Source organism: Phyllobates terribilis, unplaced genomic scaffold (assembly GCF_046119375.1).
Source record: "Phyllobates terribilis strain yellow unplaced genomic scaffold, ASM4611937v1 Scaffold_4__5_contigs__length_816908805, whole genome shotgun sequence".
Lineage (NCBI taxonomy): Eukaryota > Metazoa > Chordata > Amphibia > Anura > Dendrobatidae > Phyllobates > Phyllobates terribilis.
Window position 1 is genome coordinate 464098801 of NW_027362764.1, and position 26153 is coordinate 464124953.

At 43.5% G+C, this 26153-nt stretch overlaps 1 protein-coding gene across 2 annotated transcripts in view; it reads left to right on the plus strand.

The window, feature by feature from the left end:
- TNFRSF11A (TNF receptor superfamily member 11a) overlaps positions 1–26153 on the plus strand; it is a 153847-nt gene that overhangs the window by 67220 nt on the left and 60474 nt on the right. For both annotated transcript variants that reach the window (XM_073678658.1, XM_073678659.1), the window contains exon 2: positions 25338–25407. In XM_073678658.1, the coding sequence (XP_073534759.1) occupies positions 25338–25407 (70 nt within the window). The remainder of the gene's footprint in view (positions 1–25337; positions 25408–26153) is intronic.

A 26153-nucleotide genomic window follows, 5' to 3' on the forward strand; every position in this document is an offset into this window, starting at 1 on the left:
ACGACACAGAAGGGAAGGAGCGATTTTTGACATTTAAAGCACAATTTTGGCTGCAGGAGCCACCCACAAGGGACACCATTTTGGAAACTACTCCCATAAACAATTTATCTGGGGTTGTAATGCTCTTTTTGTATTCAGAGAAGCTTTACAAAAGTTTCTAACATTGCGACCTGAAAATGAAAAAAAAATTTTTTTCCACTAAAATGTTCTTTTAGCCCCAAATCTTTCAATGGTAACAGGAAAAATTGGATAGCACAAACAGTTTGCAATTTTTCCTGAGTACACTAATACCCCATATTTGGTCAGAATCTATTGTTTGGGAACAGGGCTTGGAAAGAAAGACACGCTATTTGACTTTTGTACCACAATTTTGCATTTGCAGAGCCCCTAAGCTGCCAAAACACCAGAAACATACTTCAAGTGAAAACTACTCCTTTCAAGGAATTCTTCTTAGGAACCTTTTTAGACTCGTTGGTTCTTCATGAAAATTTTTAACATTGGAATGCACAATTGAAAAACTATGTTTTTTTCCATGAAAATGTTTTAGCCCCAATTTTTATTTTATATAGGTATACAACATAAACGGCAAAGAGATAAACCCTTGCTGTTCTTTCACTGACTGGCTTAAACTACAGCAGTATGGCTGGATATCCATATAAGACTATGACCAGCTGGAAATACTAGCAAGGTGAAAGTATATAAAGCGACACCCAAAAGGTGATAGGGCAGACAAATGAGTAAATGAAAATACCTGTTACCCGAAAGACTGAAGCAAGAATACCAGAAAGTAAACACGCAGAGAAAAGGTGTATCTGCTGTGGCTCGTCGGACAGAGAAGCCGACCACAAAGCACAGGCTCAAGGGTTTGAGCCCAGACGCATGACAGACACAAACATAAAAAATTATATTTTTCCACTAAAATTATGCTTTAGCTCCAAATATATCTTTTTTTACAATGGCTAGTAGGTTAACATAGACCAGACAATATGTAAAACATATTCTTTTCTATCTTGGCCACATGGTAGGGCTAGGAAAGGAAGAAATGCTTTTGGAGTGCAAATTTATCTGGAATAGTTTGCTGGTGCCAATTGCAAAGCCTTCGAGGTACCAGAACAGCCCAAAAAAAAAGCAAGTGACTCCATTTCAGAAACTACACTCCTGAAGAAATTCATCTAGGATTATGGAGAGCCTTTTAAAACTACAGATGCTTCACATACTTTTATAATGCTGTATTAATGAGATTTAAAAAAAAAAAAAAAAGTTTTATTCCATCGCGCTTTACATGTGAAAAAGGGGTATACATGCAAAAACAATTACAATGATCTTGAACAAAACGGGACGGCGACTGGTACAGGAAGAGAGAGGACCCTGCCTGCAAGGGTTCACAATCTACAAGGGATGGGTGAGGAGACAGTAGGTTAAGGTTAGAACTGGTTTTGCATCGGTATAGTGGAGCGAAGGGTTACTGCAGGTTATAGGCTTGTTGGAAGAGGTGGGTCTTCAGGTTCCGTTTGAAGGTTTCCACGGTAGGCGAGAGTCTGATGTGTTGGGGTAGAGAGTTCCAGAGTAGAGGGGATGCACAGGAGAAATCTTGTATGCGATTGTGTTGCAGAATAAAATTACTGGAAAAATAATGAGCGCAACATAGGGCTTTAACTAGTTAGAATCAATTCAAGGTATTGAATTTGCACTCACCTTGACAAGTTGCAGCCTGCAACTAAATGTAAGTATATACCAGCTGCTGCAGAACCGTCGATCACTGGGATCAGGAAACTATAAAGGAAGAGAGACCGGTTTTCACTGCGTTGCCGGCTGTCCACGTGGAAGAAACATACCGTCTGGTTCCATAGAGGGTTTTTTGGATCACTTTCTATTAGTTCATTGTCTGTTACAAGTTAAAATCATCAACGCATTCAATTGAATAGGAGGCGAATGTGCAGTAAACCGTGGCGGCCACTACCACTTGATGGCGGAGCCCCGCAGGTGAGCACTTCCGGCCGCCGGCACCGATAACAGCTGATCGGCGGGGGTGCCGCGCAGGAGTGGATTAAAAGTAGCCAGGGCCCCGGGCAGTTTAGAAGGTGTGCCCCCCCCCCCCAACAGGTACCCGATGCATCACGTGACATGTCACATGATCCCCTTTGATAGATCATGTGACTAACATACAGCTGCTTTGGTCACATCTGTAGACGGAAAATGATGGAATTTTTTTCCATTATGTACACAGCCCTATACATAACATAGCACTATATATATTAGAGCAGCGGTGGGAGATTAATTTCCTCGAGGGGCCACATGAGAGACTGTGATTGTTGTGGAAGCCCAACCAATAGGCTGAAATTAATTCTGCTCAATAATAATAATAATAAAATATATATTAATTGTATGACTTAATATTGAGCAGAATTAAGTATGCTGACATCCCCCTATATACAGTATGAGCCCACACATAGCTCCCTACATACAGTATGAGCCCCACACATAGCTCCCTAGATACAGTATGAGCCCCCGCATAGCTCCTATATAGAGTACGAGTCCGTACATAGCTCCCTATATAGAGTATGCGCACCCACATAGCTCCCTATATACAATATGAGCCCATACATAGCTCCCTATATACAATATGAGCCCGTACATAGCTCCCTTCTCTGATCGACTGTCGGTTCCACAGCGAGCTCAGAGAATGGTCGAATGCAAAATGCAGCTACCTGGGAGACACCTCTGACCACCGCATGAGGTGGCCCGAAGACACCCCCTTGACGGCTGTACCCCGGTCACATGCCCCCCCTGATTCCCCTAGGTATGGCCCTGTACAGTCTATATGACAATACATGACTGGTATCTATAGTATAATCAGGGATGTGTCCTTCTGTCAGAAGCCTCTATAGATTGCGCAAGCGCAATACCTGCACAGTCTGGCCACAGACAGACAGACACATTCACATCCCAGACAGGGATGAGGAGTGGGGCGCCGGAGATCGTGGTATGCATAAGCACTGAGCGCATACCGCGATCTCCGGCACCATAAACACATACCTGTTCGGTCTTGTCATCTCTGGAGAGGCCGGGGGAGGAGTGTGGCACAAGAATCGGCGCCTGTGCATACTGCGATTTCCGGCACTATTTTAGTGAAGACATATGAACCGTGTCTTCGACAAAATGGACAGAGTGGTATGCGCATGCAGGTACTTTGGCGCCATTTTGTTGAATACACTCTGCACATTTGTATTCATTAAATTGAAACTGGATATCGCGCTATGCGGACATGGGGAACATGGACCAGGGTAAGGGGGGAGCATATACCAGGATAGGGGACCGGGATGGGGGTGCATATACCAGGTGGGGGAGCATATTCCAGGATGGGGGGGAGCATATACCAGGATGGGGAAGCATATACCAGGATGGGGGAGCATATTCCAGGATGGGGGGGGGCATGGACCAGGATGGGGAAGCATATACCAGGTTGGGGGACCAGGATGGGGGAGCATATACCAGGACAGTGGTGCATATACCAGGATGGGGAAGCATATACCAGGATATGGGGCCAGGATGGGAGAGCATATACCAATAAAAAAAAAGCTCGCCACCCGGGCGTAGAACGGGTTCAATAGCTACTACGAAATACTGCGATACAGATATCAGATGTTGTATACTATACACATTGTTATATCCCATCTGATGTCTGTACCACAGTATACCATACATTAATCTGTATACTGGATGACATTTTTTGTACAGGGATATACACTGTACTGATCACACCTGGACCTGCTCACAGGACCTCACATATTATATATGGAGCAGTATAGTATGTGACGTCCTGCAGGTTCAGGGTTGATCAGTCAATGCAGGATCCTCTATGGTGATGCCTGTGGTCTCTACTGGGGCTCAGTGTGATTTATTGCAGGACTTGTGAATTTTCCTGCTGATCTGGTGACGCTGGAGCCGATGACCTGGCACTGACTGCGCGTCCTGATCTGCAGCAAAGGTCAGACTCCGGCAATAAGTCACACAGATCCCCAGCAGAGCGGCTGCCGACCTGACATTAAGGGATCCGTGTGAACTCATCAGGAGGGGAGCAGCGTCCTGCAGCCGCCTTCTCACTGTGACTCCAGACATACGGCCCTGGGCCCGACCTCGTATTTACTATTTACCGCCATCCACTGATGCAGGAGCTCCTCTCCAGCAGGCTGAAGAGAAGCCGCTCCAGGCGCCGCTGTGTGATGTCAGTCCTGGAGATGCAGCACACAGTGTGCAGGGGGAGTGTCTATCTCCCTGATGCAGCCGACCAGCATCTAATGGTACAGTGCAGTCCCCCTGCCTCTGCAGAAAACATTATAATGAGGGCGATCTGGCCATGGGCCCCCCCGGAGCTTCAGGCCCCGGGCGGTAGCCCAGATTGTCCTCATTATAATCCGCCTATGGTGCCGCGTGTGGGACCCACTGCCGATCATACATTGATGCCCTATCCTACGGCATCAATGAAACAGTAGTGGACATCTGCTTTAAGGGAAAAATTCCTTCCCGACTCCACATATGGCATTCAGACTAGCTTTCTGAATCAACGCCCCAAAGCTGTGTATGGGTTAAATACAGCCGCTCCGTACATCACTTCAATGGCAGATAAACTCGGTGGCTACTAAGTAATGTACGGTGCTGCTGTGTTACACCCATACATTGTTTAGTTCCGGCCGCTGCTGGAATAATTTTCAGCTGATTGGTGTTCGAATGTCAGACCCACACCTATTTCACACTGATCACCTATAAGGCTGATAGGTCATCTATGATTAGAGCCCGAGAATTTCTTTAAGCGGGTTCTCCACTCTGCAGGAATGCCATACATGTTGACGTTGTGTGGTTTGGCAAACTGCAGTGCTCAACGAGGGACCATCTTGCTTTCCGTCTCTTTTCAAGCACCTTTGAGCTACTGCTAGTGACATGGAAAACATCCATTTTTACGTTCACAGACAATGTGAGTAGGCATTTTTTTTTTCTGCGGGATAAGTTGAAGTTTTCATTGGCACCATTTGGGGGAATATCACATTTTTGTATAGCTTTATAATCCAATTTTTGGCTAAACAGATGAAACAAATAAATAGCATTTCAGGAATTGTCTTTTACATTTTTCTTGGCAGTTTTACTCTGTTCAAATGTGATCAGGTGACTTTATTCTACAATTACAGCAACGCCAGGGTTATATAGTATTTTTATAATTTATTTTTACATGCTAGAAACGATGATTTACGAAAATATATTTGTTTGCATCGCCATATCCTAAAAGCTATAACTTTTTTATGCTTCTACGAAAAGAGATGTATGGGGGCTTGTTTTCAATGAGTTGAATGAAATATTATTGGTACAATTTTGTACTACATAATATTTTTTTATCGCTTTGTTTATTCTTGGGTGGTATAGTGAACAAGCAATTTATAAATAGTTTTTGTTTTTGTTTCATAACTTTTACTATACAATGAATATTATCAGAAAATATTCTTTGGGTCAGCATGATTACAGTAATAACACATTTATATAGTTTAGTTTTTTTGTGATTTGCTTCTTTTGCACACTAAAAGTTATTTCTCTACAACCAATAATTTGTATGCGCATCGTCATATTCTGATGGTGTTTTTTTTTTTTTCAACGACAAATCCATAATATTGCTTTTTTTTGTAGACCAGATGACATATTATGTTCTGATAAATGTGCTTCACTGGAAGCTTTTGATGGAAACTAAATCAGAGGTGAGAGCTCCAAGTTGAGAATAAAGTAATATTGAAAACAGGAGGAAGCAGCACCAGGACAGTGGGCAGGTAGAAGTAGGCCACTATCTTGGGGGCCACCTTGGAGGCAGAGCAATTTGACAAAATTAAAAACAAACTTTCCTATTTCAGTAGTTGTCATGGTGGCTGTCCTGTACTCTTTTTAGGGTATGTACACCAACGTTTTTTTCATATGCTAATAAAAGCCAAAAAGAATGAACATATATGCACAGAAATGGCGCTTACAAGACGCCACTATTGAATTAAGCTGGTTCGGTGGTTTTACATGATTTTATACTATTTATTTTCCTGAAGTGTCTTCTGCTTCAGAATTGATGCAAGTACATTGGCGTCTAAATGACGCCATGTGCACATGCCCTAAGTGAGTCTAACACAGCTCACCAGTCTGCCCATTATCCAGCCATCACTGACAGTGAGCACTGAACATGACATAAAAGTGGTGGGGTCAGCTCCTCCTAATCCTATGGGTTAGATTCGGGACAGTAAGAGAAGAGTGAGTTGCAGTGGGAGGATGATTTTCTTCTCCGCCTCTTTTCTCTCACTCACATTCCTCATCACACTCCCTCCCCGAAAGTGTGCCATTGTTATTGCGCTATTACACATGAGCAAGGAAATGTCTGTTCCCAGGTTTCGAGGGCTGACTGCAGGTTACTTGTGTTTTTGAACATGTGGTTCCCTCCAGCGAGGGTTTTGTTAAACTGTCAAACTTCCTCAAACACAATCTCCCCCTTACTATTTTGGAGGGACCGATGTCTCTGATCATAATGAGCCTCCTAATCTATGAATACAATGCCAAAAGTACAGTGAACACTGATACCCTAATTGCATAGTAAGAGAGAGGGAACATTACATACAGTGTGTATAGAAATTTGGGTATTAAAGATGTTGTCCACTATTTGGAAAATCCCTTCTTAAATGCTGTAGTCCTCCATGTAAAATAAAATAAAAACCCTTATACTTGCCTACCACATGGCACTATTCCAATTAAAAGCTAAACAAGTTGTGTGTGCTATCTGTAAATAGTTTCAGGAGTAATCATGTAGTCCTAATTTTGCAAGAAGGTATTAGAGCTACTAATGCTCTAAATGCTTCTCAAACTAGGACTGCACGACTACTCCTGAGATCGGGACCACCCAAATTACTATTCACTGGTAGAACACGATATTGTATTTACTTATTTATTTTTATACTGCTTACATTAGTTTTTATTTTTGAAAAATGTATAAAATTAAAAATTTTGCACTGTTTGGCTTTTACTTGCTCTTTTCTTCCTAACTCTTATCTGTCTTTTTTTTTTTTTTCTTCTCAGTTATTCTCTTAGAAATCAGCATAGAGGAGTTCAGAAAAAAAAACTGGTCAAAAATGTAAACTTTTAAAGTGACCGTGTGCGGTAGCCATGGCCAGCTCGATGGCTCCATAGCGCACTGGAACTTTACAAGAAAATTGTGTCCCAGTGTGCTGTCAGGTGTCGGATGCATCACTCTCACTTGTAGGCTGTAGGCCTCCACTATCTTCAGGTCTTCATCTTCAGGAGCCGCCGCACACCTCTCAGGGGACACCAAGTTCATTTCAACAAACAGAAGTTTACTGGACAGTTCAAGTTCATCAGATTATAACATGTGGGATAGGGCACAACGGTTCTTGTTCCTTATTTCATTATTAAAACTTATCTTCAGCCCTGCCATCTTTTCCTCCTGGACTATCCATATTTCCACTGGCTCCGTCAGCCCCTTGGATTTCCTGTCCAGTCCCGCAGTGCACCCGGGATCCGTCGCCTTCACTTCACACGGTTCTGCGTCCCTCTTCCCCTGTGCGCCAGAGGACATGAGCCCTTTAACCCTTATGTCGGGCTTTTAGCTCCTACCATTGCCAAAATGTCCACATGGGATTCTAGTATGGCCTCCCACTGCCTTGAACGATAGGTACATGCTGTCCCTAGCAGCCCACTGCACTTGAGCTTGACCTTGCTACTGTACTTCTGTATTTGAGTCACTACCAGGAAGTGCCTAATGTTTCACTACGGAGTGCCGACCAGCTTTCTACTATTTAAATTTTAATTAGCACCCCCTCCCACTAACCCCCTTCCATTGTGGTCTCATCCCAAACATTAACTGTATCTTGCTCTATACCTTCAGCTAATTACAGTTACCATCCTATAACAGTGTACAAAATAAAGATAGGACATAAGATAAGGACATTAGTACATAATATCCACATTATACATTACCAACATGTCCTATAACATTACAACACACTATGCATATTATACTTCAGTACTATATTAAAGCACTTATACTACACAATATCACATTACACACTAGATGCGTAGAAAGTAACGCATGACGCTATTCACATTACACAATATTAACACGATTGGTGTCTTCGAGGGTAAGAACACAACAGCACAGTCCACCACTTTTAAAAACTCCCCATCAAAATGTGTACACTGACGAACTCTTGGATCATTCATTCTGCAGTTACCAAGAGAGTGCATTACATAGTCTATAGTAGTCAAATGCTGCAGAATTTCTATGAAACATATTTGCAAAAATTATTTTTAGCCTAAAATACATTTAAGAAAAACAAAATTGCCCACTATAAGTTTTGAGCTGGAACCTTCATGAATTGGACTTTTTTCCAGTCCATCCATCAGATGCTCAATTGGATTGAAATCTGAGGAAGTTGAAGGCCAAGTCCACTGTTTGAACTCTGTCATGTTCCTCAAACTAGGACAATTTTTGAAATGTTGCATGTTTGTGCAGTGTCATATATTTCCTATATTGCGGGGTAAGGGTCTTTTCACTGTGTTGATAGTGTGTTCCAGGACTCTCTGTTCTTTTTCTGAAGATAGTTCTTAGTGACATTAGCAGAATAGTGTGCAGAATAAATTTTGAGCCAATCGGACACCACCTCCCCGATGGTATGTATAATGGATAAGTAGCTGTCTGTATTTCTCAGCATTGAGGACTGCATTAATAATGATCAAATTGCCAACTCCATTTGCTATACTGCAGCCCCAAAGAATCTCCACCATGTTTCATTGTTGTCTGCAGACGCTCATTATTGTACTGCTCTCCAGCCCTTTGGTGTACAAACTGACAAATATTTCACATTTTGACAACCCAGAGGAACTTTTGCCATTTTTCTGCATATTTTCATGCACAGTTGAGCCACTTGGCCTTGTTTCCAAGTTGAAAGTATGATTTTTGGCCACAATTCTTCAGGTGAAGATCTCTTCTAGCCACATTTCTCAGAACAGTAGATGGGTGTAGCTGTTCAAAATGGCTGTTATCCAGCAGTGCAATCAGCACAGAGCTGACATCTTCAGATTTCAATAGGAAGCATGATTTGTCTTTCATCTGTGCCAAGTTTCTTTGGCTAACCAATGAGCCTATGGTGCTCAACAATGTCTATTACTATATCTCCTCAATGCTAAGAAATACAGGTAGATTCTTATCCTTTATGCAATACCATCTATGAGGTGTCTGGCTTCAAATGTATTCTACAGCAAGACAAAGACCCCAAACATACAGCCAATGTCATTAAGAACTATCTTCGGCATGAAGAAGAACTAGTAATCCTGGAAATGATGATATGGCCTCCACAAAGCCCTAATCTCACAATCATAGAGTATGTCTGGGATTACATGAATAGACAGAAAGGTTTGCAAAAGCCTACATCCCGAGTAGATTTGTGGTTAGCTCTCCAAGGTGTTTGGAAGAACCTACTTGCCAAGCCTATGTGGTAACTGTGCAAGTGTCTATAGAAGAATTGATGCTGTTTTGAAGGAAAAGGGTGGTCAGAAAATTTTAATTTGATTTTAATATCTTTTTTGTTCATTCTGGTTGCATTTTATTAATTGATACAAGTATTAACAGTTTATTTTTATTTTTTGCAGAATTTTTTCCACGCCTGCCAAAAAAACCTTTGCCCAGTACTGTATGTGATGTAGTGTAGGTGCATTAAAATACTTACTGATCGCCATCTTCTCCGGTTTCCAGCGTCTCTCCGGCTCTCTTTTGGGTCATGTGACTTCAAATCAGACTAGTGGGTACATTTGTAGGCCCAAAGTCGCTTTCACAATTTAAGTCCATCGCGCCTCGTTCTGAGGCTCCATAAGCTTACATTGGTGAAAGTAGTACAGCAGGCCCATTGTGAGCCAGCAAAGATGAGGAGCGGTCACATGGCTCAGACAAGGACTGGAGCGACGCTGCAAATCAGGGAAGACGGCGATCTCTAAATATTTTAAACCCTTCAGGATCAGGTAATTTTTTTTAGTTTTAGCACTCTTATTTCTTGCTCCTTTTCTTCCAAAAGCCATAACTTTTTAATTTTGCTGTTGACATAGCTGTATGACGGTTGAATTGTACTTCTGGATAACACAATTTATTTTACTGTATCAAGTAACGCAAAAAAAATTCCAGGTACGATGAAATAGTGAAAAATATGAAATTCCGATATTGTTTTGGGGTTTTACTTTTACTGCTTTCATTTTGCGGTAAAAATTATCTGCAAACCAGACTCTACAGGTTAATACCATTATGGCAATACCAAAATGGCATTTTTTTTTTTATTTAAGTGGTAAAAAAAAAATAACCATTAATAAGTTTGAAAAAAAATTTTGGTCTGTTAAGAATGTTTCAGGTTTTGGAAAATGGTTAAGTTTCCATCAATGTGTGAGTGCTTGTTTTTTGAATGGCAAAATACCCAAATTAGTATCAATGAAAAGGTTATGTCCAATGTTTTGATAGTTTTTTTTATTGTTTAGAGGTGTGACTGAAAAAATGTAATTATGGCATTTTGACTAGTGTGGTGGTTCAATTTTTTATTGTTATTTATTAATTTTTTAAATTTTGTATTTATTTTTATTGCTCTTATGGGATTTGAACCTTCAATTGTACAATCGCTTATATATTGTGGTATATAGTGGAAATCACGGTCTCCTTTGTAGCTCAGTAGACCATTAAGGCAGCAATGGAGGTCTTCAAAAGGCTGTGGTGATATGGGGCACCAATGGGAGCCGGTGCGTGCTCGTACTGGCTTTTATGTACACTGCTCAAAAAAATAAAGGCAACACTCAAATAACATATCCTAGATCTGAATGAATGAATGAAATATTCTCATTGAATACTTTGTTCTGTACAAAGTTGAATGTGCTGCCCACAAAATCACACAAAAATAATCAATGGAAATCAAATTTATTAACCAATGGAGGCCTGGGTTTGGAGTCACCCCCAAAATTAAAGTGGAAAAACACACTACAGGCTGATCCAACTTTGATGTAATGTCCTTAAAACAAGTCAAAATGAGGCTCAGTATTGTGTGTGGCCTCCACGTGTCTGTACGACCTCCCTACAACGCCTGGGCATGCTCCTGATGAGGTTGCGGATGGTCTCCTGTGGGATCTCCCAGACCTGGACTAAAGCATCCGCCAACTCCTGGACAGTCTGTGGTGCAATGTGACGTTGGTGGATGGAGCGTGACATGATGTTCCAGATGTGCTCAATCAGATTCAGGTCTGGGGAACGGGCGGGTCAGTCCATAGCTTCAATGCCTTCATCTTGCAGGAACTGCTGACACACTCCAGCCACATGAGGTCTTGCATTGTCCTGCATTAGGTGGAACCCAGGGCCAACCGCACCAGCATATGGTCTCACAAGGGGTATGAGGATCTCATCCCAGTACCTAATGGCAGTCTGGCTACCTCTGGCGAGCACATGGAGGGCTGTGCGGCCCTCCAAAGAAATGCCACCCCACACCATTACTGACCCACTGCCAAACCAGTCATGCTGAAGGATGTTGCAGGCAGCAGATCACTCTCCACGGCATCTCCAGACTGTCATGTCTGTCACATGTGCTCAGTGTGAACCTGCTTTCATCTGTGAAGAGCACAGGGCGCCAGTGGTGACTTTGCCAATCCTGGTGTTCTGTGGCAAATTCCAACTGTCCTGCATAGTGTTGGGCAGTGAGCACAACCCCCATCTGTGGACGTCGGGCCCTCATACCACCCTCATGGAGTCGGTTTCTAACCGTTTGTGCAGACACATGCACATTTGTGGCCTACTGGAGGTCATTTTGCAGGGCTCTGGCAGTGCTCCCGTTCCTCCTTGCACAAAGGCGGAGTTAGCGGTCCTGCTGTTGGGTTGTTGCCCTCCTACGGCCCCCTCCACGTCACCTGGTGTACTGGCCTGTCTCCTGGTAGCACCTTCCGCCTCTGGACACTACGCTGACAGACACAGCAAACCTTCTTGCCATAGCTTGCATTGATGTGCCATCCTGGATGAGCTGCACTACCTGTGACTTGTAGAGTCCGTCTCATGCTACCGTCTCAGCACAACCAACATTCAAAAGTGACCAAAACATCAGCCAGAAAGCATTGGTACTGAGATGTGGTCTGTGGTCCCCACATACAGAACCACTCCTTTATTGAGGGTGTCTTGATAATTGCCAATAATTTCCATCTATTGTCTATTCCATTTGCACAATAGCATGTGAAATTGATTGTCAATCAGTGTTGCTTCCTAAGTGGACATTTTGATTTCATAGAAGTTTGATTTGCTTGGAGTTATATTCTGCTGTCTGTGTTCCCTTTATTTTTTGAGCAGTGTAGTTTAAATGCCGCTGTTAGAGACGGTCAGTGGGATCTAAATATTAAGAGGCAGATGCTGACTTTTTAATATAGCTGGCAGCAATGGATAATCAATATAGCTGGCATAAATAGAGATCTATCTGTGTCCAGGTTTCACAGAAGTATCAAAATGACAGCCATGGGGGCAGACTTCAGCAGGCCCCTGGGTGCCATGATAAACTAATGTTAACCCATGATTGCATTGTGGATGCCTGCCTCTTTCAAATGCCCCTGTAAAAAATGTTAGAGCGGCATCTAAACGGTTAACAGCAGTGAACTGAGCTTACCTCTGGCTGCTGCTGTTAGAGACAGATGTGGCTATGTAACACATCTGGAATCTGCTGTGTGCAGAGCGGACTCAACTCCTGAGCCCCTCCATGTATGCGGACCGTAGAGCAGATGTATATTTATATACATTGAATGGCTGGGTTAAGTACTGCTACATTATGGGAATGCTTAAATGTAGCAATTTGTTGTGGTCTTTCCATACAGATTTGCAGGTGGGAAAAATTTGAAGCATTTTAGAGTAGCAGCAAAGTAGAAGAGATGTCAACAAATCAAGCAGTGCGTCTTTTAAATCAGCAGCATGTCAATCCATTCTTTGGATTTTCACCATGGTTGTCACCCTTTGCAATACATAGGGGGAAACCTACTGCAAATCCGCACCAAAATGCCCACATAGTAAATGTGACTATTAGGGTGTATTCAGACAACCGTATAAATTGGTCCGAGATCAGACTACAATGCTTGTACTGGCCACGGCTCTCTTGACCAGAGCGTGACAACTGCATAGAAATATATGAAGCGGTAATGCTCTGGAGAGCTGCGGCCAGTCTGTGCATTGTGGTCCGAACTCGAACCGATTTATGTAGTCATCTGAATGCATCCTTGCTGGGATCTGTGACAAAATCCACAACTAAATTTGCTGCCCAATTTTCTGTCCCATGTGAATTTACCCCTTGATCTAGAAAAGAGAAGAATACTGTGGCATTTGAGCAGACGTGTTGTTTTTGTATGTATTTTACATGGTGTGAGCTACAGAACGCTGTGTATATTCTCTTATGCACATAGGCATGTTTATGAGGATGGAAAATCCCTTTAAAGATTGATCACACTCCTAGTTGACAGTACCTGGAGTATAGATTTATGACCTGCTACTTATCATGAGTAAAAGTAAAAAAACATCTCATGAAAGACATCAACTGAGCATATCGCCCCCCCAGGCTTTGTCAAACGTGTAGCATGCAGTCTTTCTGGCCGTATGGAAAAGGATCTTGTGTTACTTATTTTACTTTTCTCTGAGTCATTCTTCTGGGAAGCAAAATGAAAGCGTTCACCCGTAGTTGAAAACTGACATAAAAGCTGATGAGAGCTGTCATTTCATTATTGGTTTAACACTCTTGACTTTACCTCCATGTGTTCAGGGTGAGGGTGAGATGCCTATAGGTCAGTGTTCCATGGAAATACCCTGTTTATATACAGTAGTTCTTCCACCTAACAACCTGTATGTCACAAAGGATCAGCATAACATTGTGAAGGTGAAAAACAATGGTGAAGAAAACTCCCAACATCCCTATTAGTGTTGGGAAAGTAGAAACACTACCCACACCTAAGACATAAGCACATGCTCTTTTTGGGGAGAACAGTTTTTTTTTGTTTTTTTTTTGTTTGTTTTTTTATATGATGTAAATGTTCCATCTATTCAGTGGCATAACTAGAATCCGATGGATTCTGGTGCAAAATTTGTTCCCTGCCCCACCTACATGTTGGTTTGATGTTTGGGTCCTTCTAGCATTCTATATCCTATAAAGTCATACGTGTTCGGCACCCATGTCATAATGTCTCCTGTCCTGGCTCCTTCTTGTAATAATCTCACCAACCCATTCTGGGCCCCTTCCAGTAATAATGTCCCTCTCCTGGTCACTTCAAGTAATAATGTCCCCATCCTGGCCCTTTCCAGTAATAATGCCCCCATCCTGGGCCTTATGCTGTAACATTTTCCCCCATCCCGGGCCCAATCCGGATTTAATGTCCCCCATTCTGGTTTAATGTCCTTCATCCGGGTATAATGTCCCCCATCCTGGGCCCCTTCCATTCTTCGCCAGCACATTTTTTTTTTTTTTTTTTTTTTTTAAAAAAAACTATTCTACTCACCTTCCCCAACTCCCACACCGTGTGGTTTACTCTTCTGTAGCTTGCGCTGGAGCCAGCAGCTGATGTCACAGCCGTGCGCCAAACGCCACTGGCAAGCCGACGTCATCTGCTGGCCTCTGATTGGCTGGTGGCATGTATTGCCGTGCAGGGAGCCGGCTGGCCTCTGTGCCGCAACACATTTTCACCTGAATGTGTGTCCGATGACGCACATTCAGGTGACATTGGCGTCAGCGGGTCCTCCTCCCACATGGGCCCGGTGTGACTGTGATCGTTACGCCTCTGCATCTATTGCTGCTCTATATTGTAATATGTGTGTGTAGCACCCCGAGGACTCGGCTGCTACAGGGGTATTGCACCTCGAACCAGAGGTGTGATATTCCACTCCCGGGTAAGGATGGAGTGTGGACTAGGGCTCGGTAAGCTGCATGCACCACACACACCCCATTTCCGAGGGACAGCTCAACGGTGCTCCCACTAGACAGAGTGCAGGCACGACAGCATCTGTTCCTGGCTGGAGTGGGGAGGGGGAGGAAAACCCAGTGGTGTAGGAGCAGATAGGGGTGGGTCTCTGGGCATAGGTAAGAGCCCATTGGTTGCTAGTCACCTGGGCTCGGGTGTTAGAAGGAGGTATAAAAGGTGGGCACCATCTTAGGACAGTGAGTTGAGAGTCTGAGGAGAAGACGGGAAGCAGAGCCCCTGCATGGGCTCTGCTCTGCAGGCAGGCCTTGTCAGGAGGCTGGAGCCTGAGAGAGAGAGAGAGAGAGAGAAGAAGGGACAGAAAGAAAAGTAAGAAAGAAACTGGAACAGAGGAGAAAGGAAGCAAGGAACACAGAGAAAGGCCCAGAGACACGAAGGCAGAAGGAACCCCATATGCCCAGAGGAGATACTGGGTGAAGGGTTGGCAGAATAGGGTACCGGAACCCAAATTGGTGGAGGCAACAGATTCCTCAGCCAAAGACCGGAGGTTGTTACCACATCTTGGTGCGACCCCTCACTACACCCACCAGAAAGGCATACCGTATAGGGTCAGGGAAACCGGAGAGAGGTTTCGCCAACAGAAGGCTCGAGGAAGCTGGACAGAGGTGGGTCACTGGTGGGGACGGCCAGTAGAAAGGAAGAGAAGGGAGCTCTGAACCACACTCTGGAATTGCCTGGGAGTTGACCGAGTCCCTCACCTGGTGGACGCAGCACGGCTTGGGCAGTCATCGCCTGCAGCATTGACATGAATAACAACTGTGAGTAAAGCATTGAAAACTGCAACTGCACGTCTCTGTGGTTCCTCGCCGCACCAGCACCATTAGTACTGGGACGCTCACACCATCACCACCATCATCTACACTAGCTGCCCTGAGGTAATACTTCTCCCGTGGGGAGTCATCCCAAACTTAGCTGCGCAAACAACATCAGCCTCAGCGGTCTGCAGCGCAGCGGCGGTCCCCACTGACCGCAATCCACGGGTGGCGTAGTCGGACAATTATAACACCAATAGACTGCCACTGGTTTGACCACCCTGGGCACGGACCGGGTCACCGCCACACGGAGACTACAACCCCCAGCATACTACGAAAAGATCCGGCTCCGGGTATTCCCCCTGCACAGCAGCACAGCACAGGCCCAGGGGGCGCGTCATGTGCATCGTAAACTTCAACTTTTCCACCTTCGTTACCAACTTCTGTTTTCCACACTTCTGGGCTTTGTTGCTGTATTCCACCATGTTGAAAGTTTCCAATAGAAATGGCTGTCAGATACATGGGACAAACCACTGGTCGCTCATTAGCTGAGATATTGTTTCGTGTAAATATAACTATTTGTAAACTATTATCACAGTTTGTTTGATAAAGGGTATAAAACTTAAGGCCTTACAAGTGCAGAAATCACCAATTTGTCCTTTGAGTTATGAAATTGTTGATGTAAAAATGGATGTCATAAGGATTTGCAAAACAGACACACGGATGGCATACAGATGTAGAATGGTCAGTTTTTTCTGGATGTAAAATGGATGATTTTGCATCCACTCTTGTGAACCATCACTAAGAAGAATTACGATAAAGTTGCTTCTTTATATAAGGTGATTAGCATAAAATGCATTTCAGGGCCAATCCATCACCTGACCATCACCTTTTATAAAGAAGAAACTTTACAACAAATATCCTTTGTTCTTCTTTCTTGGGAAAGGTGTTGAGTAATGAATACTTATGTATTTCATATATTTATCATGTGATTGTTAAGGTAGACCTGTGAATTTTGTTTGGTGGGGGCTGCAACACATCCTTTTCTAGTTGGAGGGCCACATTGTTATACTGCATGATTTCCAAGGGTCACAATTAAACTTCAAAGGGTATTGTCTTTTGAGAGTTTTGTGGCATATCAATAGTATATGCCATAAATGTTTTTAAGAGATGCCGGTTACACTCCTGCACACATGTAACTCTCTCCATTGAAGACTATGGGTGTTGTAGTCGCTGGCTGCATTTCACAATTCCCCTACAATAGAGTAGAGAGAGCTGCATGCATAGTCAGCCACCACTGTAACTCGCACATGCCTCTACGAGGGGTCAAGGTACCCTAGTGCTCTATTTGTGTTTTCCATCCCTGCTCCTGAGCAGTGTGCTACTCCACTTCTATCTCACATTGATATTACTGTATACAGAAGGATGGGGGGCCGCACCAAATGTCATGGAGAGATGCAGGTGGCCCCACATGAGCTACAGGTTGTGCACCCCCAAGACTTGTCATTATTGCTGGTCCAAGTTCCCTGACCACCAGAATTGACATTTGTAGATGTGAATTTAATGTAATGCCTCATCTGGAGCCATGCTCTAGTGTGGGGAATCCATTTATGGCTGACTATGTGGTATCTGAAAATGACTTCTCAAAGCCAAAAACGTGACTTTGTGGTAGATAAAACTGATATGAACACAAAACAGGTAATGGAATTTCACAATCATCCCAGAATTTACTTACAATTTAAATAAATTCCTTTAGTTATGTGTCTCAAACTTACCTATGGTGGAACTTTGTTGTTTAATTCATTGATCTCATCTGCATATTTTATCAGGTTGTGAATAGTTTTTATATGTATTGTATTACTTTCTCTCCAGCATTAATGAGAATATTACCATAATGGTTTATACTTGTACTCTAGACCAGTGTTCCTCAAACTGTGAAGCCGGCTTCACTGGTGAGGGGAACAGGGAAAGCGGATTGCACGGACGTGGTCATATTCGTCACAGTCCTTACTCTGGCTGTACTGTTTTCTGTTTAACTAAAATAATTGATGCTTTTTGTGCTTAGTTTAATATTGTATACAGTTCAGGAATCAAATGTTAAAATAACTTAAAAGACAACCCCTTTTTACCAGTACGTCCATCATAACGTCACGACAGGAGTTAAGTCCTCTGTTCCTTTAGGGACAGGAAACACGAGAGGTTAAAAGCCCCCCCCCCCCCCCCATCACACCCTCAGTGTTTTTCCTGTCCCTAGCAGGACAGGACGCTATGGGAGGTTTCCGAAAATAGTTACCTGAGAGCCAGGGGGATTGGGGGGGTCTCAGAACTCTCCCCTTCCTTCGGTCCAGAGGCTCCATGCTGATACCCCTTTGCGGGGTCCCTCAGCCAGAAGACCGCCGCTTGCCGCTGTATCCCCCGGACAGGGGGCTCTGAGCGTTGCGCTGTACCACCGGCTGAAGGGCCGGCATGCGCTCCACGGAGGAGCGCGGTGTATGGCTTCCGGCGGGAGGCGGAGTCATCCAGGAACATCCGCTTTGGGGCTTGCGTGCGTTCTAGGGTGGAACGCACGCCGCTTCTCCTTCTAGCATGAGGAGAGGGGCTTCGATGCACAGGTGCCCGGAGGCAGTGATGAACCTGCAGGGCATTAAGAATGCTTATCGCTGGGGCGTGGCTACCACTTGGATCAGGTAAGACCCTATTAAAGGGTGCACCTCAGCCACACACACACTGACACCATGGAAGCTAATCCTTCACGGTCAGAAGCCCCCTCAGAGTCCCTGGGCAGTGTGAGTACAGGCTTAAAGCCCTTCTCTGGATAGATCAGAGTATTCTAGGACAGGGTTTTATAGTAAATCTCCGGTGTCCTTTTATATGTCTTTATGGATTAGGAGAGGGGAACCCAGAGGTCTGGATCTTCTTCCAAAAAGTCAAGACGATGTGTAGACTGCAACACAAAGCTTCAGGACTCATATAAAAAGCGGCTGTGTAAAAAATGTATAGCCGAGGTCCTAAAGGAAGAAAAAACTTCTTTTTTGACGGATATAAGATCTATGATACGTGAGGAGGTCCAGAGTACAGTCTCGAGCCTCATGCCTTCCCGTACACAATCGTCACCCCAAATAGTACAGCCCTCTCCTCGCCAGAAAAAACCTAGGTGGGAGGTGGAAGAGGTGTCTGAGGAAGGAGAATATTCAGATTCCGCATCAGAGCACAGTCTAGAAGAGGATGAGGATCGCTTCTCTCAGTTACCCTCACAAGAGGGAAAGAAATATATCTTCTCTACAGAACATACGGACGAACTGTTAAAGTCCGTCAGACATACTATGAACTTGGAGGACACTCGGGTCTCCCATTCCAGGCAAGATGAAATGTTCGCAGGTCTGAGAACTCGGAGAAATAGTGTTCCCTGTAAATGAGCATTTAAAATCAATGATTATGGAGGAATGGGAAGAAGTGGAGAAAAGACTCATTGTGCCAAGAGACTTTAAATCCCGTCTTCCTTTCAGTCCGGAGGATATCAAACTTTGGGAGGAAATCCCTAAAGTAGATGTTCCAATAGCGAAAGTGGCTAAGAAAACATCTATCCCCTTTGAGGACTCGTCTTGCCTCAAGGACGCAATGGATAGGAAGGCTGAGAATATGCTCAAGAGGAGTTGGGAAGCCTCAGCAGCCATAATTAAATCAAATATCGCTGCCACTTCAGTGGCAAGATCCATGTGCCTTTGGTTGGACGAGCTGTCAGATCAAATTAGGTCAGACTCCCCTGTAGAGATGCTATCAGACTCTCTTCCCATGTTAAAGCTGGCAACGCAATTCATGGCTGATGCCTCGGCCGAATCGGTCAGATTCGCAGCTAGATGTAGCGTATTATCTAATACAGCTAGACGGGCAATATGGCTAAAGATGTGGTCGGGGGATAGCCACTCAAAGAATAAATTGTGCTCAATTCCCTTTTCGGGTGCTCGGGATTTTGGTCCAGCGTTGGACGAGATCCTAGAAAGAGCATCCGACAAGAAAAAAGGATTTCCCGAAGATAGGGTTAAAAGATACCGACCCTTTCGTGGACCCCGTCGATCCCCCTAAACTTGATTACAGGGGTAAGGGTAAGATGGGGAGATGGTCTTACAGGAAGGGAGGAAAGGACAGAGCAGATCAGGTCGCCTCTGGGGCCCCAGCTAGACCATGACGCAATTGGAGTAGGGGGCAGGCTTCTTTTCTTTCAGGACAAATGGGCATCCATTACAAAAAATCAATGGGTCCTACGTTCCTTAGGGGAAGGTTTCAAAATAGACTTCTCCCATACCCCCCCTTGTCGTTTCCAAATCACTCGTCCTTGCTCCCCCGTAGATCTCAAAAGTCTATGGCAGGATATATTAGTCCTTCAATCCCTACACGTGGTGAGACAGGTTCCCTCTTCAGAGCAGGGTTTAGGCCATTATTCCTCCCTCTTCTCGGTGTTAAAACCCTCGGGCAAACGCCATACGGTTATAAACCTCAAGCCCTTAAACCAGTGGGTGGAATACAAAAGGTTCAAAATGGAAACTATAAAAACCAGCATTCCATTGATAGAGAAGGGATTGGTAATGTGCACCCTAGACCTCAAGGATGCATATTACCATGTTCCAATTCACCCAAGTCACCAGCAACACCTAAGGTTCGCTCTAGAACAGGAGGGCACAGTACACCACTTTCAATTTACTTGCCTACCCTTCGGTCTATCCTCGGCCCCTCGAATATTCACAAAGGTTATGACAGAAGTAGCGGCCTTCTTAAAAACACAGGGGATTATAATCATCCCTTACCTGGACGATATATTGTTGGTGGCAGAGTCAGATTCTCTTCTTCTCAGTCAACAAGAGCATACGATCGAAACCCTGGAATATTTGGGATGGAACATCAATTGGGAAAAATCAAGCCTCCATCCAAGTACTACAAAAGTATTTCTGGGGGTACTCTTAGATTCCAGTCTTCAGAAGTCCTCCTTGCCCCAGGAGAAAAGAGAAAAAATAAAACTGGAAATTTGCAACTTCGAGAAACGGAAGACCACCTCAATCAGATACGCCATGCGGATCTTAGGACTGATGACCTCATGCATTCCAAGCGTGAAATGGGCACAGGCCCGTTCAAGGACGTTACAGAAATCGATCCTGTCAGTTTGGAACAGACGACCATCGGGGTTAGACAAGAAAATGAGACTGTCAAGAGAACTAAAAAACTCCCTTTCCTGGTGGACAGACCTTTCAAACTTGGAAAACGCAGTAGACTGAATCCTTCTTCCTTTAATCCAGATCCATACGGATGCCAGCCAAAGAGGCTGGGGAGCAAGCATAGGAAACGGATATCTACAAGGGATGTGGCCCAAAGAGATGCAACACAGGTCGTCAAATTTCAGAGAGCTAAAGGCGGTCTGGGAGACTCTTCAAAGATGTCGGCGTTTGCTCAGAGGAAATCATATAAAGATTTTCTCAGACAACAGCACCACCATCGCTTTTCTTCATCGACAAGGAGATCCAAGAGGAAAATGGTTACAATCCTTGGCGGCAAGAATTTTCTACTGGGCGGAGAGAAATGTCCTTTCTATATCGGCTATTCATCTAAGGGGCTCCGAAAATGTAGTAGCAGACTTTCTCAGCAGAGCAAGAGTAGGTCCTTCAGATTGGGAGTTGAATCCAGAGGTGTTTCATCAAATCATTCAACGATGGGGCAACCCTTTCATAGACCTGTTCGCAACAAGAAAAAACAGAAAGCTGCAGCTCTTTTTTTCCTTGGACCCAGCCGACAGCCCAGAAGGAATAGATGCCCTTTCTCAATCGTGGGGGACAAGACTGGTATACGCCTTTCCTCCAGTCCCTCTCATCTCAAGAGTACTAAGGAAAATCCAACAGGAGAGGAGAGCTCTTATTCTGATAGCGCCCTACTGGCCCAAAAAGAGCTGGTTTCCTCTGCTATACCGGATGGCGGTGTATCTCCCATTCAGACTCCCAGCCAGGAGAGATCGTCTATTGCAGGGTCCCTTAATACATCCGAACATCCAATTCCTCCAATTGACAGCATGGAACCTGAGAGGCGGATCCTAGCCTCTAAGGGCCTTTCCTATCGGGTAATTACGACTCTACAAGCCTGTAGGAAACCAGTAACGTCAGCCATCTATGCTAGGATTTGGAAACAGTTCTGTTGCTTTGCAGGTCAGTCTGAGAGAAATTCGTCTCACCCCAATATTCCAATGATATTGGATTTCCTCCAAGAGGGATTTGATAAGGGTCTGAGGCCAAATACGTTAAAAGTTCATATCTCGGCCCTAAGTGCTTTTTTGGACTACTCCTTAATAGACCACCCATGGATATCAAGGTTCATAACAGCAACTTCTCTTTTAAAACCCACGATAAGGAGTCTAGTACCGCCGTGGGATCTGAACCTTGTGTTGAGGGCTTTATGTAAGTCTCCCTTTGAACCCCTAGAAGAAACATCAGTAGACCTGCTTTCTATGAAATCAGCCTTTCTTGTCGCAGTTACTACAGCAAAACGGGTAGGCGAGATCCAGGCCCTCTCAGTTCTGGACCCATACCTTAAGATTCTGGAAGACAGATTGGTTCTTAAACTGGACCCCTCTTTTCTCCCTAAGGTGTTGTCGAGTTCAAACCTGAATCAGGAGATAATACTGCCGTCTTTCTGCCAGTCCCCCAAAAATGAAAAGGAAAAATCCTTCCATACCTTGGACGTCAGGAGGGCAATTGTTCGTTATATAGAAATCACAGCCCCCTGGAGGAGAGACTCAAACCTTTTTCTGCAATTTTCGGGTGTGAATAAGGACAAGAAAGCTTCTAAGCCTACTCTAGCAAGGTGGTTGACAAGGACTATCGCCCTCGCATATGAATATGAGGGGAAGGATCCACCAATTTCGCTTAAAGCTCATTCTACTCGGACAATCTCCGCCTCTTGGGCAGAGAAAGCTGGAGCGTCAGTGGGCCAAATTTGCCAGGCAGCAACCTGGGCCAATATATCCACATTTAGTAAACATTATAAATTGGATGTATTGTCCAGTCAACAATTAGCCTATGGCCGTAAAGTCCTTCAGGCAGTAGTCCCGCCCTAAATGTTCCATTTCTTTGATTTGGTATGTCTCCTGTCGTGCCGTTATGATGGACGTACTGGTAAAATAGGAATTATTCCTACCGTTAATTACGTTTCCAGGAGTCCATCATAACGGCACCGCCCCGCTCTTGACACTAATATGAATGTAACATTGGTATATGTATATAATAAAATAGAGTTGCATCCATCCTGGTTTGGTGATTAGTACTAACACTGAGGGTGTGATGGGGGCGGGGGGCTTTTAACCTCTCATGTGCTTCCTGTCCCTAGAGGAACAGAGGACTTAACTCCTGTCGTGCCGTTATGATGGACTCCTGGAAACGTAATTAACGGTAGGAATAATTCCTATTTTTTATGCTACAAATGGCCCAACATAGTCTGATAACCTATACTCGCCTACCTGTCCACCTCTGATTTGGAAATTTGCTGCCTGTGTCTGTCTTCTTCCCAGGCTAAGTTAATATGAGCATGTAAAAAATCATCTGATGTTCATTAAAAAAAAACCAAAAAACTGATTTTTCATCTGTATTATCATCCGTATAGCATTTGTTTTTATATATCAACAGTGAATAAAATGTATAAGACCCTTTCTTGAAGGGTTTGGCCAATACTTTTTTATTGATGGCCTATCCTTAGCGCCCAGAATCAGCCAACTGGCTGTGGGAATTCTTTGGAGTTCTGTGAACAATTTGAGTAAATTATATCACTTTATCTTGGGGTCAACATTCATTTTGTGATAAATTCCAGATGCATTCTTCTGAGCTCTTTTGCCAGACCCAGATTTTTCTTTTTTTTTTGGTCCCTGTTAGGTCCTGCATGTTTTGAATCCGATCTGGCCCTCCACAAAGATATCTTTTAGTTTACTCAATTCTTAACAACCCTCCCCCTGACATTAAAGATTTAGGAAAATAAATATTACTAGATAGATAGTACTATTTCAAAGGAAAGTCTGACTGTTCATCTAGTAGAAATATTTATTAAAATCATGCATGGGACTTATTATGTACCCACAAGGATATATTTACTTTTCACACATCTTCCCCGGAGTGTTTCCTTGTGTCCTGACTTCTCACCTCCATGTATGGTTAATGTGCCCTTTAGTAGTTCAGTTTTAGATGGCGATTATTAATCTACTTAGCGATACCCTACAGCACGGTGGCTCAGTGGTTAGCACTCTTGCTTTGCAGCGCTGGGGTCCTGGGTTCAAATCCCACCAAGGACGACATCTGCAAGGAGTTTGTCTGTTTTCCCCGTGTTTGCGTGGGTTTCCTCCGGGTTCTCTGGTTTCCTCCTACATGCCAAAGACATACTGATAGGGAATCTAGATTGTGAGCCCAAAATGGGGACAGAGCCGATTAATGTCGGTCTGTAAATTGTCTGAATTGTAAAGCGCTGTGGAATATGTTGGCGCTATATAAATAAAAAGATTATTATCATTCGTTCCCTTTCTCTAGGACAGCTTCAGTGCTGTTACTGAGAGACTTAAAAACCAAGCCCATAAATTAGCTCAACATATTTACACAACTGCTAGAATTTATATTACAGCCATTTGGAAGACAAACATCCTCTCTCTTCATAAGGTTAAGGATAGGATGAATAAAAAGTCACTCTGAAAACTGGCTGTAAGCTTTGGAGCCTTGCACAAGTCATGGAGCCTGTCACTCGGACATGGCTGCTTTGGTTAGATTACATAGATGAAACTGAATTAGATAGAGTCCTGACCTCTTGAGGTTGTTTGTGAGAGTCTTAATACCCCTACAGACAAGTAACAGGTGTTTATACATATGTCATGTTAATTGTCTCAATGTCATGCTGAGTTACCCTGATCCTGATTTTCCCTGCCCCCGCCAACCCTTTTTTATTCGCTCTATTTGTATGGTTATTATACTTTTCATTTTATTGTATTATTTCTGATATGTAATTAACGGAAAACATCAGCAGTATAACAAATTTTTAATATTGATTATCTAAATTGTTCTCCTTTTTTGACTAGCCCCCAGTGCAGAAACACATTTTAATATATATGTAATTACTGTTGGTACTGACAGTTTTTTCCACGGATAGGGCTTGGACCGAAAATACAGTAATGTGAACATAGCCTTACATTAGGGCCAATCAGGGGTTGCAGCAGTCACGTACCATACTAATGCCATCATGGCTCCTATTGCTGAGTGAGGAGGACCTATCACCACGGTGTGGCTAATAACAGTTTTAATAAATAACCCATACCTGGGTGATCGGTGCTCTTTAACTGTTTATCTGCCAAGGATCCCCACAACTGATTGCTGGGTGGTAACAGGAGAGTGGGTTGGAGCATTGAGGGGGAGGGCGGATTCCAGCAGGGGAACACTCTTTGATCAGCTAATTGTCAAGTTACCCTTTTACCAAAATAGGGATTGCCAAAAGCAGAGAAACCCTTTAATATTCTAACCTGTTCTCTTGTGTTTTTTTCAGAACTCTCTGAATTGTGATCCACATAAGCAATATGAAAATCGTGGACGATGCTGCACTAAATGCCCACCCGGTATGTTTTAAATAGACTGCTAAGACATCTCTTTATGGTATAGCCCAAATAGAAAACAAACTCATCTCGGTGACTAAATAATCTTCCTACTTAGAGCAAAGACCATATTCTAATTGGTTACGTGGCCATTTAAGAGTAAGCGTCATTTAATGTTTTATTTCATAAATCACGTGAGCATAAGAAACTTTTTAATACATCTTATCAGAGAAATCTGATTCTTTCTCCACCAGGACTGATCATTTATTCTCAAAATTATCAATTCACAGGTAAAATCTGTAGTCAATGAAGACAGCTTGTTACATTACTGAGATAGGAGATGGCTGCATAGGGTAGGAGTAGGGAAGAGCTCTGTCTCTAGTTCCTCCCTCCTCCTTCTACATAGAATCTTATCAGTAGCAGCTGCCATCTCCTATCTTAGCAATGGGAAAGTCTGCATTCAACAAATACAGTTTTTACCCATGAATTAAGAATTTTAAGAATAAATGATCAGTCCAGGTGGAGAAAGAAGTAGATTTTTATGATCAGATATATTACAAAGTTGCTTACTTTCATGTGTACTAGTGAATTCTGAAATAAAAATTGAAACAACGGTTGGCACTTTTTCAGTGAGGTCTTTTAAAACTTTTGAAGCTTATTTCTTTTGGCACATGTGCGTAATATTTTTATAAGACTTAATGGAAAAAAATTTTGGGGGAACAATGCTACTAGTATATAGTTGTTTACTGCAACATGTTGGAAGTTACAAT